General features: G+C 36.8%; 1 protein-coding gene across 3 annotated transcripts in view; it reads left to right on the forward strand.

Moving 5' to 3' along the window:
- LOC120326326 (uncharacterized) overlaps positions 1–13,574 on the forward strand; it is a 44,954-nt gene extending 31,380 nt beyond the window's left edge. The window contains exons 12-18 of one of the 3 annotated variants that reach the window (XM_039392593.2): positions 402–590; positions 1,864–1,952; positions 3,155–3,239; positions 4,789–4,849; positions 6,622–6,698; positions 7,568–7,788; positions 8,773–13,574. In XM_039392593.2, coding sequence (XP_039248527.2) covers positions 402–590; positions 1,864–1,952; positions 3,155–3,239; positions 4,789–4,849; positions 6,622–6,698; positions 7,568–7,788; positions 8,773–9,448 — 1,398 coding nt within the window. In that variant the 3' untranslated portion in view covers positions 9,449–13,574. Of the gene's footprint in view, positions 1–401; positions 591–1,863; positions 1,953–3,154; positions 3,240–4,788; positions 4,916–6,621; positions 6,699–7,567; positions 7,789–8,772 lie in introns of all 3 variants that reach the window. The other 2 variants (XM_039392592.2, XM_039392591.2) reach the window with 2 other exon arrangements.
- Positions 13,575–14,625: the final 1,051 nt, after the last annotated feature.

Genomic DNA, 14,625 nt, shown 5'->3' on the forward strand with positions numbered 1-14,625 from the left:
TATTTTAGAACAGTGGTTCTTGAAATTTTGAAAGCCTCGCCCCCTTTTGGAATTTGTCAAGTCTTGCGCTCTACTTTGATAATAACTACCTAACAATAAGCTACAAATAACAGATAGTAAGTCAAAAGTATGTTTTATTCAAAAAAAGCATTGAAAATAGTACATAATAAAAAAAAATTATAACAATAAAAAAATGTACTTTCTTTGGAATTTATTTAAAAGCATTTTTCTGTATGACACGTAGAAATTTTTGTGTCATAATTCAAACAACTTTTCTAGATCCTCAAAACTCTTAATAACTGATGTTTTCACCCATTTCCAGCCTTCGGGCGGACCTGCTGACGGTCTGACTTGACAATTAGAAATTTTAAAACCTCAACTTCAATTTTTCTGTTACACAGCAGCCTCGTGCAGTAGCTCCATCACCAAATATGCCTCGTAGGAATCCTCCACAACCAAGTCTCCAGGCATCCATCGCAGTCAGTTCAACAACTCCTACAATCATATCTAATGGAAGAGATTCACCTACGATACCTCTCGCTTCTGCAACTGCTCCAAATGCTATTGTACCTGCTCCAGGATCATCAGAGGTAAGAGTATGTGCACCAATATGGAGGTATCTAATTTTGTTCGCCTACTTTACATCAAGTTGTGTAAATAAACTGAAAAATATGGGCAGGGGGAATATATACTTGGCTAACACAGAGAGTCCCTTAGAACTAAATAAAGGGAAATCGGAATGAAATTACGGCTCAACCCTAACCTGGTACACATACTACGGAAGTACCAAGACTTGGGTATGATTTATCGACCAATGTTAACTCAATGTCAGATAGAGAGAACATTTACCTTATTCATCTCTGAATAATTTTGTGTCCGTTGGTCTAGCAGTTAAACCGTTAATTAGGGGCATTGCAGGTTGCACATGTCGGACTCAAATTCTGTGCCACCACCTTACCCAGGCAATGCCAAACCGGAAAGACTTTAGTCTTACTAAAAATTGTAGCTCCTTGCTATCCTTAGATATCTATGGTTATAAAATATAAAATAGGATATTCATTTACTTATAAATACCACGTTTTTCTCTCACACGATTTGGATTGATCATTTACAATGTGTAGGAGAGATTCTTGCTGTCGACTAGGTGAAAAAAAATTTGCGCCTTGCGCTATCGACCAGGTTTTTAGAAATCAGGCTCGGTCTTATTTTCAGGGAAATACGGTAATGTATGCTCCTACTCAATCTTGAATGAAATCCTTGATTTCATAGTCTGAGTTGAGTTTTTTCAAATTATGTGTTTTAACTATTCAAACGAGCTTAAGGTCGTTAATTTGTATTTTGCCACTGGCGATGTACGAAGCCTCCTTGTAGCAAAGGATGTGGATAAGATCCTTATACAAAATACAAACTAACGGCCTTAAACACGTTTGAATAGTTGAAACACATAATTTAAAAATACTCAACTCAGACTATAAAATCAAGGATACCATTCGAGATTAAGTAGGAGCATACCCACGGGAATAAAACCTAGCCTGAGATATAGAAAAGCCCTCCCTTTAAAATGAGACCTAGTCGATAGTGCGAATACTGCGAAATTGTTTTTGACCTAGTCGATAGCAAGAATCTCTCCTACACGTTTTAAATGATTAATCTAAAATGTGTGAGAGAGGAAACAGTATTATTTATAAGTAAATGGATATCAGTTTATTTATTTGAAAATTTCGTAATCATGTACTTTGTAATTTTGTTTTTGATAAATGAAAATAAATGACATCCCCCCAAAATAAACTCTATTATATTTTCGGGGAAAAACTCTGTAATAATGTAAGAAACCATTGACCATCGGAGTATTCTTTTTTTCAGTCGAGCCCGACCAACACACTGGCAAGTCCTGTTGTTCCTCCACGACCAAATTCACATTCCCCGCTGATAAGTGATCAAGCTACAACAAGGTATGGTTTTGATTGATTTATGACAAATTGTTTTATAAAAATTTAGGTAAACAACTCAGTCATTCTATTTATCAGAAATGAATTAAAAATAGAAGTACCAGTACATTAATAATTAGTTATATTTGATATAGAAAGTTTTAAGTTTGGGGATGATTTGAAATAAAAATAAAAACGATGTCTGAAGAAAATCCAATAACGCAATATTAACTCTTTGGCATTTTTGAGCTTGGTGGCCTTGTGACTAAAGCAGTGGTTCTCAAACTTTTTATGCCGTGCCCCCTTTTTAGAATTTGAAAAGTCTCGCACCTCATCCCCAAAATAACTAGCTAACAACAGATAGTAAGGCGAAAGTATGTTTTATTAAAAAACACTTTGAAAATACAAAGATGGAACGTAATTAATGAAATAAATGAAAAGTTTTTATAATAAAAAAATTTCTAAAATAAGTCCGGCAAGATCAAATCTAACGAATATTTTTAATTAGCTCCACGCCCCTCACAAAATTGTCTACGCACTCCTTGTGGGCCGCGCCTCATTGTTTGACAACCACTGGGCTAAAGCATTAGACATAACTATGGCGGCATCTCAGGCTCAAGTATTGGGTTCAAATCCCATACCCACCATCTCCCCCAGAGTGTGATAAAGTAGGTGGCAAGGCATCACCTAGTAGATTCTTGTCCTTTCAGATTAGCGTAGCTCCTTATCTACCATTGGCTGCTTGTTACTTGCATTCATCATATCTCGGGCCAGAAGCCTATTGATTTTGGATGAATTATGTCGTATAATTAGCGAGTTATTAATTAATTAGTTATGGGACACGCGGTGTCACTATAGAGTCATGAACCGAAACCGCAGTTTCGATCGATAAGTCTTCGGTCTCTGACCGATATTCTCGTTAAGATACTTGTTCAGAGCGGAAGACTATAAATATGTCATAGGAAAAAAATCAAATAGCTTGAATAAAGGACCCCTATTGTTTTGAATAATACTCTGTAAGAAGTATGTGTACCAATATGGCGGTACTGATTTTGTTTGCCTACTTCACATCAACTTGTGTGAAGGGACTGAAGCTTATGGACAAGGGGTATATTCATTTACTTGGCTAACATAGACAGTCCTCGAACTCACTCAGTACACACACTACGGGATTACTCTCAAATAATGCCACCCAACTAATATGATTGTTTCTATTGTGTGTTCAGTATGCCAGAACCACCTAGTTTTCATGTGACATCAAGAAGTTCTGATATTGACAATGGAGATTTAAGGATTACTGTTGCCATTCAGGTATTAGTTAATTTTTATTGCTGAAATAAAGCTAGTTATGTAACTATGTTTGGTATTAAGACATTTTCAATGGTTTATTCTCAATTTATTTAGGAGAAAAGTACTTTGATAAATTATGCATATAATTTTGGTAGGCAATTATACAGTACCTATTTATGCAATAGGACCTGCTTATACAATAGTTTGTACTCCTGTAGTAAGTGAACCAAGATGGCGGACACCGGAACGTAGTATATGTACCAGGTATAGGTACCATGGTTAGGCCATAATTTCAGGTACAAAGATTACGGGAGTCACTTGTCGAGACCCCGAACTCGTAAGAGAACAAAAATAAGGAAAATTGGAATAAAATGATGGCCTAACCCAGGGGTTCCCAAGCTTTTTCCTCAGGTCAATATGTTTTTTTCCATGAAACATAAGAGCTTCATTCACTGACTTTTGAGTTCGGTGATGTGGTGGTACTGAGTAAAATAAGCTAAAACCAAACAGTGATGTCACAATAAGCACCTACATTTTCTATAGCATGAGCATAGAGCGATGCCTATGGGCCTGTTTTACAGTAAGCCAGTAAACTGCTAAATTTAACATGGTTTGTCAAATTTTAGATGTTTTTTACATCCATCCTCTACCGTACCTCAGCGACCCCACCGACCTCAAGACCTGTTTGCGACCCTATCTACTTATCACTCTGACCCAATTTGGGGTCGCGACCCCTGGTTTGGGAATCCCTGGCCTAACCCTAACCTGGTACACATACTATGTTCCGGTGTACGCCATCTTGGTTCGCATACTACGGTAGTACCCAATAGTGTACTGTGCCAGCAGATGCTGATGATGATAATGCTAAAATGATACTTAACGAAATGAACTTTATATACATTTATACATAATGAATTACATAATTTTTATTCAATGTCATGAAGTGGGAATCTGATTGTAGTCCTGGAGCCTGCCCAAGCCCACTAACACCATTTTAATATGGCACTTTTAATTATTTCATCGTTAGAATAAATATGGTCGTTGCAATTGTTAAATATACACAACTCTTTTTAAATTATCATTGATGGGCCGTAACCCACTTTGCTTTTAGCCTGTTGTTTACCAATTTTATGCGTTGCTGTCTACCCAGCCTATGTATGCTTGGTTCTTATATCTTCTCAGGAAGGGAGAGAAAGTTCCATTTAACACATTTTTCTACTGCGTGTGCGTCACGATCAAAAGCATGCGACAAAACTAGGAAAATGGGGCACACATGTGCTTGCTAGAAATAATGTCATTCTAAATTGTGGGTTGCTTTACTCGAAATATCATAGTTATTGCGGATTAGTCGAAACCAAATCTGCCAACGTGCATCCAAAACTGCATTGTTCTTAACTGACAAACAGAGAAAAGAAGCAACGAAACTTTTTTGCGCCAACTCATAGGGTTTCAAAATGGAAAGACCATCATATTTAGTGCTAAAATTATTAGTGGTCTGCTTTTATTTTCCTGGTCGATTTATTAGCTGGTAAATTTGGTAATCAACCAATCTTTGTTCAATATTTTTCAGCCATCCAGCTTGTCACCTAACACGTCGCCAATGAATCTCAGACGCAGGGATCGTACATCAGGTGGTTTGTCTTCCCATCAACCTCGTCAAAGGCCTATCTCCAATATTTTTGACTGTGTCTCTGCAAGTGAGCAACTCAAAATATTGGATGCATGCTTTCTTCTTTGCTAACTTGTATCCGGCGGAATTTACTTGTTCTTTTTTATACTAAACTAGGTGTATTTTACGATAAATTGTGCTGCTCAGACACCTTTGCTAACTTGTTTCCGGCAGAATTTATTTGTTCTCATTTATACTAAATTAGGGGACCTCCTGAAGTATGCGCACCAAGATGGCGCACAACCTGAAGTCAGGTTGTGTACCAGGTTAGGGTTCAGGTTGTGCGACATCTTGGTGCGCATACCTCAGGAGTACCAAACTAAGTGTATTTTATGATGAATTGTGCTGTCCAGACATCATACAATATGCCTTATTTTAGCATTAGGGTGTATGCGGATGTGCGGATTAGACCCAACTGCTAAAATATAGATGATCCCTTGGGGTTGCATGTCAATTTATACTTCCTTGTAGTACTAATTGTGTCTGGTGTTTCTGGAACTCTACTTTAAAGTCTTCAATCCTCATATTCTCGAATCTGGTATGTGATTGTTTGGGATGTATGATAGCCTGGTGGTTACAGCCACCTGGGAAAATCGCAACAGCCAAAATGCACCGTACAACACATCTGCGGAAGCTCACAGAAATTTGGTCTCTCCTAAGATAGAGCTACATTAAATCAATGAGGATATATATATGGCTGTGCTAACTATTTGTCTGCTCCAATACAATTACAGTTATTAACATAGTTTACCAGATAAACTAAACTTTCCATGACATAATTTTATTCAACAACAGGTGTGCAAATGCTATAAAATATTCAACAACAGGAACGACGCTCCGGTGCGTTCCGGCTACAGCTTATCACTGGTTACAGCGCTAGACTTATTTATATTGCATCTCACGGTAAAACCCTCACAGACAAATTGTTGCGGCAGTGCAGAGCCTGGACGAAGATATTTTTTTGCAAAAATCATATATCCCTAAAGTATCAATTTCTGCTTGTGTAGAAAGAAAGTGCGAAAACTACTTATAAATAGGGGGATTTATTTGGGTGATTTGGTTCGGTAAAATTGCCACAGAATCCTTAGTCTGTCAAAAGTCATTCACATTCAAAACATTATTATTTCGATTGAGCCAAATCTCTTGTGATTTCACATTTATAATCTATTCTATTAAAATCTCCTATCTTTGAATATAGGATCCTTGACTGAATTCACATTGAATTCATTTTCCTTTCTAACCTTGTATATTTAACTACTGAGAAATAACAATTTAATTTTCCAATAAATTATTTCGACATGAACTTTTATTCACTAATTTTAATAGCAGAGACTAATAATTGTGATAGGATGAATGGTTCTTTACATTTATCCCTTTTTCAATATAAGTTCGTCATAGCCGAGGCCCGCACTCAAAAGTGGCCAAATTGCTATCGGACAGAGTTGACGGAAAAAGTGACATATATATTGAAATAGCACCTATACATTGACTATTACTTTATCATCATAAAATATATAATATCATATAAAAAACAAGATTTATTTATAAAAAGTTTAAAACCCATTTTTCAAGTATCGTCGTCTTTAGACACACATGCCATGTATCATACATCTAGAAGTCAGTGAATGTTAAAAAACGCCTTTTCATTCGAATATCTTTGTTGTTTTACTTTTACCTTGCTTGAATTCAATTGTCCATAACTACAGTATGAAATAACCCGTACTTTATTTTCAGTGCGAGACAGAAGGCCCGTACATCCAATGAATGGACCATTATATGAAAGACAGACATCTACTAATGGGCATGGAAATGTAAGTATGATATGTAAACTCTCTCAAAGCAAGTGTGTGTTTAATGGTGTAATAGGAGAAATGAGAATATCGGTCAGAGACCGAAGACTTATCGATCGAAAGTTAGGGGATCCCCCAAAACAGCGCTCTTACTGCATAGTGACACCTTGTGTCCCATCACTAATTATACGACATAATTCATCCAAAATCAATAGGCTTCTGGTCCGAGATATGATGAATGCACATGCAAAATCTGGAGCAGATTCAATCTCGCTTTCGTGATATATCGTGTGCATCTAACAGACAGACAAACAGACAAATACCTATCAACATACCTACCGATTAAAATCGATAAGTAAAAAGCCACAATTATAGGGATATTAGATTACTAACCTGTGTTGTTATTTTAAACACTCAAGTTGAATGTCAGCCTTTTACTAATGGTGAACTTTAGACTGAAAGTCAGAGATCATCGAGGTGACAATCCATTCTCAACAGACAAAAAAAATTTGGTTCTCCCGTAGTGTGTGTGCAGGATTAGGGTTAGGCCATAATTTTATTCTGACTTTCCTTATTTTAGTTCTATTACGAGTTCGGGGACTGTCTGTGTTAGACAAGTGAATATACCCCTGCTCATAAGTTTCAATCCCTTTACACAACTTCATGTAAAGTAGGTGAAATTAGTTACCTCCATATTGATACATCCACTTCTGGAGCACCAAAAATTGTGTATAGGCTTCGTAGAAGCTTTTGTCATTCATATTTGGTTTCTTGGTTTCTTACAGTCGTTTTAAAATAAATTGGAAGTTTAGAGTCTGTCATAAACTTTTGCCCCAACTTTACTGTCTCGTTGAGCGGAGTAACGTTTAATTATTTTATTCTCTCTTCAGAGCATGCCTCGTCTTGGTATCAGTGGTGATTTCTCAGGTGTTTATGACTATGCAAGCGACATTGTTCCTCCTCCTCTCATACCACGACCTTCGAACTCTAACCCTATGACCTCTACTGCTCAAGTTCCAACAATCCCAACCACGGCATCAGCATCAACAGCTGTTTCAGCTTCTGGGGTGAGAAGAAGAGTTCCAAGCGAGTATGATTGGAATGGAGGAAGGTTAGTTATACTTTTAATTAATCATAAAAATCTTAACAAAATCTAAACATGACAATCGATACTTCCATAGTGTATGTACCAGGTTAGGGTTAGGCCATCATTTTATTCCGATTTTCCTTATTTTAGTTCTATTTCAAGAGTTTGGAGACTGTCTGTGTTAGCCAAGTAAATATACCCCTTGATGTAGAGTAGGCCAACAAAATTAGTTACTTTAATATTGGTACACATACTTCTGGAGCGCCTGACAATCTGCTGAATTACCATATTTCCCGGCGAATAAGTCGCTTTTCTAGACCCAAATTTTTGGCCTGATTCCGGGGGGTGGGGTCGTCTCATTAGGCCAGTATGATAATTTTCATTTTTTTGGTGTCGCCTTATCATGTATTAGGTAATGTTCTTTTATGGTGGACGCAATCGCGAGTTGAACACAATTAGATTAAAATTTAAAGACAGTTTGAATTCCTGTATTTATTATAGATTGAATATTATGCTACAAGAAAATGTCATTATAGGCCATTTTAACCAATGCGCAAACGCGGTAACCGCTTAAAAGGCATTGCATGGAAATTTGAGATTCCGATGTTGATGCGATTTTACTACCCCGACTTATTGGCAGGTTATATGCAAAAACTCATTTTTCAGGCTCAAAAACGGGCCTCGTCTTATTTACCGGGTAGACTTAATCACCGGGAAATACGGTATTAAAGGGCCTTGGGATCCATTTCATGATTAAAATGTTGAAGTCTTATAAGAATTAATACTTGGACTGGAGAAATTAATAATGAATACAGTGTTTTCACACTACATAGCTCTGTGCATTGCCGAACACTCTGATCACTAGGCCATCACGACTGGAGTAATTTAGGCCCTGACCTGCCAGTAGTTGTGACTTAATTTTTAAATAAAATTCTTCATGTTATAATATAGCCGAGATACTCCTTTGCCTTGAGTAAATATTTATATTGTAATCTCTTTCACATTCAGGACCAACAACGATGACTCATATCTTGAGAAAGAAGGAGAAAAGCCACCCACAGTCCCACCGCGTCCACCACAAAGTCTTGGGGCTGCCAGACCCCCCTCTCCTCCTCTCGGCCCTCCGCCATTACCCCCTTTGAATGCCCCCACTTCTACAGCTACTCCTCATCAGTCCAGGGGTGCGTTTGGGTCAGCCCCACCTTTGCCCCCACAAAATAAAATTCCACTTCGACATAACCATGTCCTTTCTTGTGAGGCTCCTCCTCCACTAAGCCCCAGAACCGCTAGCCCCTCATCTCGTTTTGATTTTAACACCCCACCCCAGGATCAAGCCCCTCCCCGTCCTGCTAAACCACACCCTGCTATGATACGTGACTCAGATCAACCGTTTTCCTCAGATGTCGGATCATTAGTCCCGCCTCCCAGACCGCCTAAAAGTAACCCCGGGCCCCCAGTGCCCCAACGCAGGCTTTCGTCATCCTCTCCTTCACTTAGAAGACACGCCCTAGGCACACCCGCTGCAGCCGACGCCTCTCAATGCAACATATCAGATGAGGATATTGCTGAACTGATGAATTTAGGATACTCGTTCAGTGACGTCATGCGTGCACTTTCCGTCGCGAAAAACAATCTCCAACTTGCTCTGCAGATTTTGAAAAACTATGTTCCTACGGCAACATGATGATGTCATCAATTCAATTTTTACAAAAGAAGCAAATTTCACGTTTTACAAGTTATAATATGCAGATAGTCAGAACTATGATTGATGTCTAGTTATATTCAAAAAGCCGATATGACTGACCATCTGCGTGGTTTTCTCTTCAACCATCTATAAATTCCTATCATTTTATTTGCATTGATATTGAAACAGTGAAGTTGTGCATGGACTTTAAGAGCCTAATTTGGAATAAACCCCTTTTTTCTGCCTTCAGTATAAATCTGGAAGCTGCTTGACAAATATCTGACCATGGTTAATTATGAAACATCAAATCATGCTCACCATATATCAGCTGTTCCCAACCGGGCCCCCGTGACTCTCCAAAGGGGCCAAAGAGCAGTTGGTGGGCGGCCACAATGCTGGACGTAAAACTGATTTTACTTCGGACCTCCTTAAGTATGCGCACCAAGATGGCGCACAACCTGAAACCAGGTTAGTATTCAGGTTATGCGCCATCTTGGTGCGCATACTTCAGGAGTACCTTTACTTCACTCTACAAGAAAACTCCCCTTCCTAGTTCTTCCTAGTTTCATTACTTGATAAGGTTATTTCACAAAATGTTTTCACTTCGTTGAGCGTGAATTGTTTGAACATAATGAGATTTAGAATCTACCAATCAAAATAACACTAGAAATACTACTGGAATGATGAATATGGGGGGCCATGAGTGCCAAAAGCCTACGGAAGGGGGGGCCATGAGACATAAAAGGTTGAGAACCACTGCCATATATCCTTAACAACTGAAAATTGATATTAAATTGCGGGACCATATTGGATAATCACCAAATTTTATGTCCTGAGGATTCTAGAAATACAGTTCAACTTGTTATTACTGATACAAGTTGAATTTGATTCTATGAAAACAATATTTTCCTATATTTATAATCTGGCATTATTCGTTAAAACCTTTTCATGCTACCGATAATTTTTTTGTTCGACCCTTTTTGAACCCCTGTCTTCCACGAGAATTAAATTATATTTGAAAAGATATAACGGTATCGGAAATAATGCTTCTACTGTGATTGGAAAATTTTACTCTGGAACGAATATGAGACTAGTCTAAAATAGGACATTATACAATGAATTATTAGAAATAACTTAGGGATCAGGAAAACACTTAAGATTTAATTTTGTCTGGTTGAAATATTCAATGAAGTGAATCGCTTGGAACGATCTTGTATGCAAAGGAGATTCATATTGGTAAACAAATTCATAAATTTGATATTCTTTCCTATATACTATGATCGTAATGGGATTGTAATTAGTCTGATAAGTACGACATTATACAAAAAATCTATTAAAAAGCATTCTGATGAAAATACCATTGGCTTTTGACTAGACGATATACAAAAACAGAATATTTGTCAAACAACTATTTATATTTACAAAGAATAACTTTTACACAGTTTTTTGAGGGAGTGTGTTTCATTACACTCATAGATGCTAAAAATGTCGTTTGTGCACTTCAGAGCAGTGTCTTAACCTAGAAGTCCAAGCTCATGGTGCAATGCAAGCGTTTTGTTTTAAACGTCAATTTGTTGGATATCCTTCCAATTCAACCTACACCTTTACAAATTTTATTCGTGATCTCATTTGACCTCCAAATTCTCTGCTGTTCTAGCTACAAACCTGTATTTTCTCAATAGCAAGTTTACAATGTTTTCATTATACTATGTTGGAAACAGGATTGAAACATTCTGTACTTTCGGGATTTATGTGATGCTACTTAGGCCTATCTAGCACAAGACAGTGTAGTATGTGCAATCTTACTTTGTTTAAATGTATGGATATTTTGTACTGCTCTGATTTTTCTTTTGTTTCTTTATATTAAACCCTGTTGCCAGAAATCTCAATGATTCAATTTTGGGATCTGAGCAATAAAACCGTGTGTCCTATATTACCAAAGTGAATATACAAATTTTTTGTAAATAAATGTCTTATTGAATTCCCTTCCTGATTCTTTTTGACTAAATTTTCGTGACATTATTGATTTTATTTTGTAACCAATTTAGTTAATCAGAATTCGATGTCAATAATTTTTCCCATAACATTTTCGAAATTCCATTCCACAGAGATATATTTCTGTTCTGAAATAACTTCGAGATCTTTACAGGACACTAAAGGCTGCTCTTGGCCTTCTCAAGTGTGTCATAGTCATAGATATTGAGCTGCCTATGTCTTGTGTTTCCCGCGACATTCAAGGAAAGTTATGATATTAATCTTTGAGCATATATTTCACCTGTTTCTCACTGTCCGTTATTGTATTTACTTTATTTTATATCAATACTGGAGTAAAAATTGTTACTATGATTTTTTTTCCTTGTTTGATTCGATAAATAGGTAATTTAAGAAGTACCGTAATCTTTTTGATGATTAATTATTCTTACATACCTAAGACTGAGGTTGTTTGTGTTCTTGCTATACTAAACTAGGAAGCAAGCATGGTGAAAAAAATTGTAATAATATGGATTGTAGTTATTTTTCAGATTTTGTATTCGAATAAAAGTAATTTCTTCGGAACCATTCATTATACGCGAAAAACACTCGTTTTGTTAGAAATGTGATGAAGTAGCAACAATTGGCTTTGAAATTTACCCATATACACCATAGGTATGAATTTGGAAAATTTTTATTGAAAATTATGTTCAAAATTACAGCATTCACTCTCAAAATAGCTTCTTAGTTGATAACAATCCTACCCAATACTAAAGTTACCATTGGACACAGGTAATCACCAGTGATAGTAAATTCAGTGATTGGTTCGACTTGAGAGTTGGATGGCACATAACTCACAGCTTAGGTACTTCTACCAAATACTGCATTCAAATCTGGCGACCTTCAATGCGAAATCCAAATTATTTGTTTTATATTTTATCATGTTCCCAGGTTATCTTTTTTTATATCATTTTTCGCGCGTCTCCTTTTTTGGATTCATTTTCGTTTTTCGAATAGATGTTATTTCGTTTTCCTCTTATCCTATTTATTGTATTTTTAATTCAAAATCTTGTAAATTTTTGTATCCTTTTCCATTTAATGAGTGAATATTTTTACTGGTGTATCAGAACCTAGATAGAATGATCATTTTTTGCTTAAATTTACTCTTTTAGGAGTAATTGATTCCAAGCATGATGCATTGCAGAGAACTCTAGGGATAGAATTCAGGGCGTTTGTATAAACCCATTATTGGAACGTTGATAAACATTGAACTCATTCTTGTTTTAGTTCTAGTTATTTGTTCTTGGAACGTTGATAAACAATAAAATCATTCTTGTTTTAGTTCGGTTATTTGTTCTTGTTCTACTTATTCTGAACATTTCCTATGAGGCATCAAATCATGTGAAACTCGCCACTCACCTTATAATATATTCATTGCAACTCAGAATTAATGTTACCCTTCCGAACCATATAGGATAATCACCAATTTCAAGTTGTATGGATCTTGGTAGTGAAGTGCTTGGTAACCTAACTAAATCAAGTTTTAATATATTCTTGACAGAATTACTGTTCGAATTCGTGATAAACTGAACAGTGTCCTATTGCTGTGTTTATGTCAATTCCTGTGGCAAAATTCTGTCCATAAATTTTGTTTATAGCAGTGATGTCCCTTTAAAATATAACTGTCTGGTTTGAAATAGGCTCGTCACAGCAATCAAATTGAAATTCAGAACTGTAGAATGATTCTCTACTTCTCAATGTGAGAATTGCCAGAAAAACTTAGTAGTACCGCAAGTTGTGCTATTACGCCATTTGATATTAAATTACAAGCCACATTACAAAATTATTACATCATCAGGAAAATGTAAATTCTGGATTTGATTCAAGTATTCTAAAATAGTAAATTATTCTGTTGTGTCCATCCCTGTTCGCAACTGTAGAATTATGCTCAACATCACGACATATTCTTCCTGTGCTTTATCGCCAAGTCATGCCCAGTTTTCAGATATCCATTATTTAACATTTCCTTCGATTCATCTTATTGAATGTCTAAACTTTGTAATTTTGTTTATTTCTCATCTGTCCATTATTTTAAACTTTTCTTGTTATCGAGTTATTTCTATTATTATACATCAAGAAATTGGAAAAGTAATAATTTGATTCTTTGTGAAGACGGCTTTGCTGATAAATAGTCAGACTTGAGAAGCTGTGGTGTGGCTCATGCTAAGCATTAGGAATACGCTCGCCACCGCGAATCCGATTACTCTGCGTGGGTTCGTAGTTAAGTGCGAGAGGATTGCTGTACTCCTCGCCGCCTAATCCCGTATATCTCATACCCGACATGGAATGGTAACCAAACGAGAGGCCGTGGTTCGTCATATATGGTTAAGCTGTATTATCGGCTCTCCTTTCCACTAGGATAAACATGTAAATCCTAAACTGATCATTACCAAGAAGGTGAAGTCAGTTTGACATGTTGGAGCTCCAGAAGTGTGTGTACCAATATGGAGGTAACTAATTCGCCTATTTTACATCAAGTTGTGTAAAGAGACTGAAACCTATCGGCAGGCGGTATATTCCATTTGCGAACACATACAGTCCCCGAACTCGCAATAGAACTAAAAGAAAATCGGAATAAAATTAGGCTCTAACATGGTACACACACTACGGGAGTATCGACATGTTTTAATATGTTTTGAAGTCATAGCCACAAGGCTGGGGTCGGAATTTCATACTTTCAAATATATATTGAGTGAAAGTTTTCTATAGAAGCAGAAGTGTGCAACCTTTAATACAAGAGGTTCAGATACAAATAACTGGGTGAAACCGCGGGCCGCACCTTCATTTTACATGAGCTTCCTAGCAGTAGCACGCACAAAAATTTTGATTATCGATTTCAAGACATTGGTAATTCGCTTCGCCCAAGCTAGCTGTAGGCATTGTTATCTCATGGGCAGAGATAAAAACAGAAATAGCTAGAATGGGATTAGGGTAGGGTAACCATATTTGAAAAAGCAAAATTCCGGACAGTGCATGACAGTGCATTTTCATGACCTCGTAGTAAAAAATATGCGCATGGTACAAAATAACACTGTTCTGTATTAGCAGTGTGCACAGTACGATTGCAGATGCAGTAAAATTCCGGATTCCGGACATTTAAGCATTTTTTAAATTCTTCTCGGACGCAAAATTTAACCCTAAATTCC

This window comes from Styela clava, chromosome 4 (assembly GCF_964204865.1).
Source record: "Styela clava chromosome 4, kaStyClav1.hap1.2, whole genome shotgun sequence".
Taxonomy (NCBI): Eukaryota; Metazoa; Chordata; class Ascidiacea; order Stolidobranchia; family Styelidae; genus Styela; species Styela clava.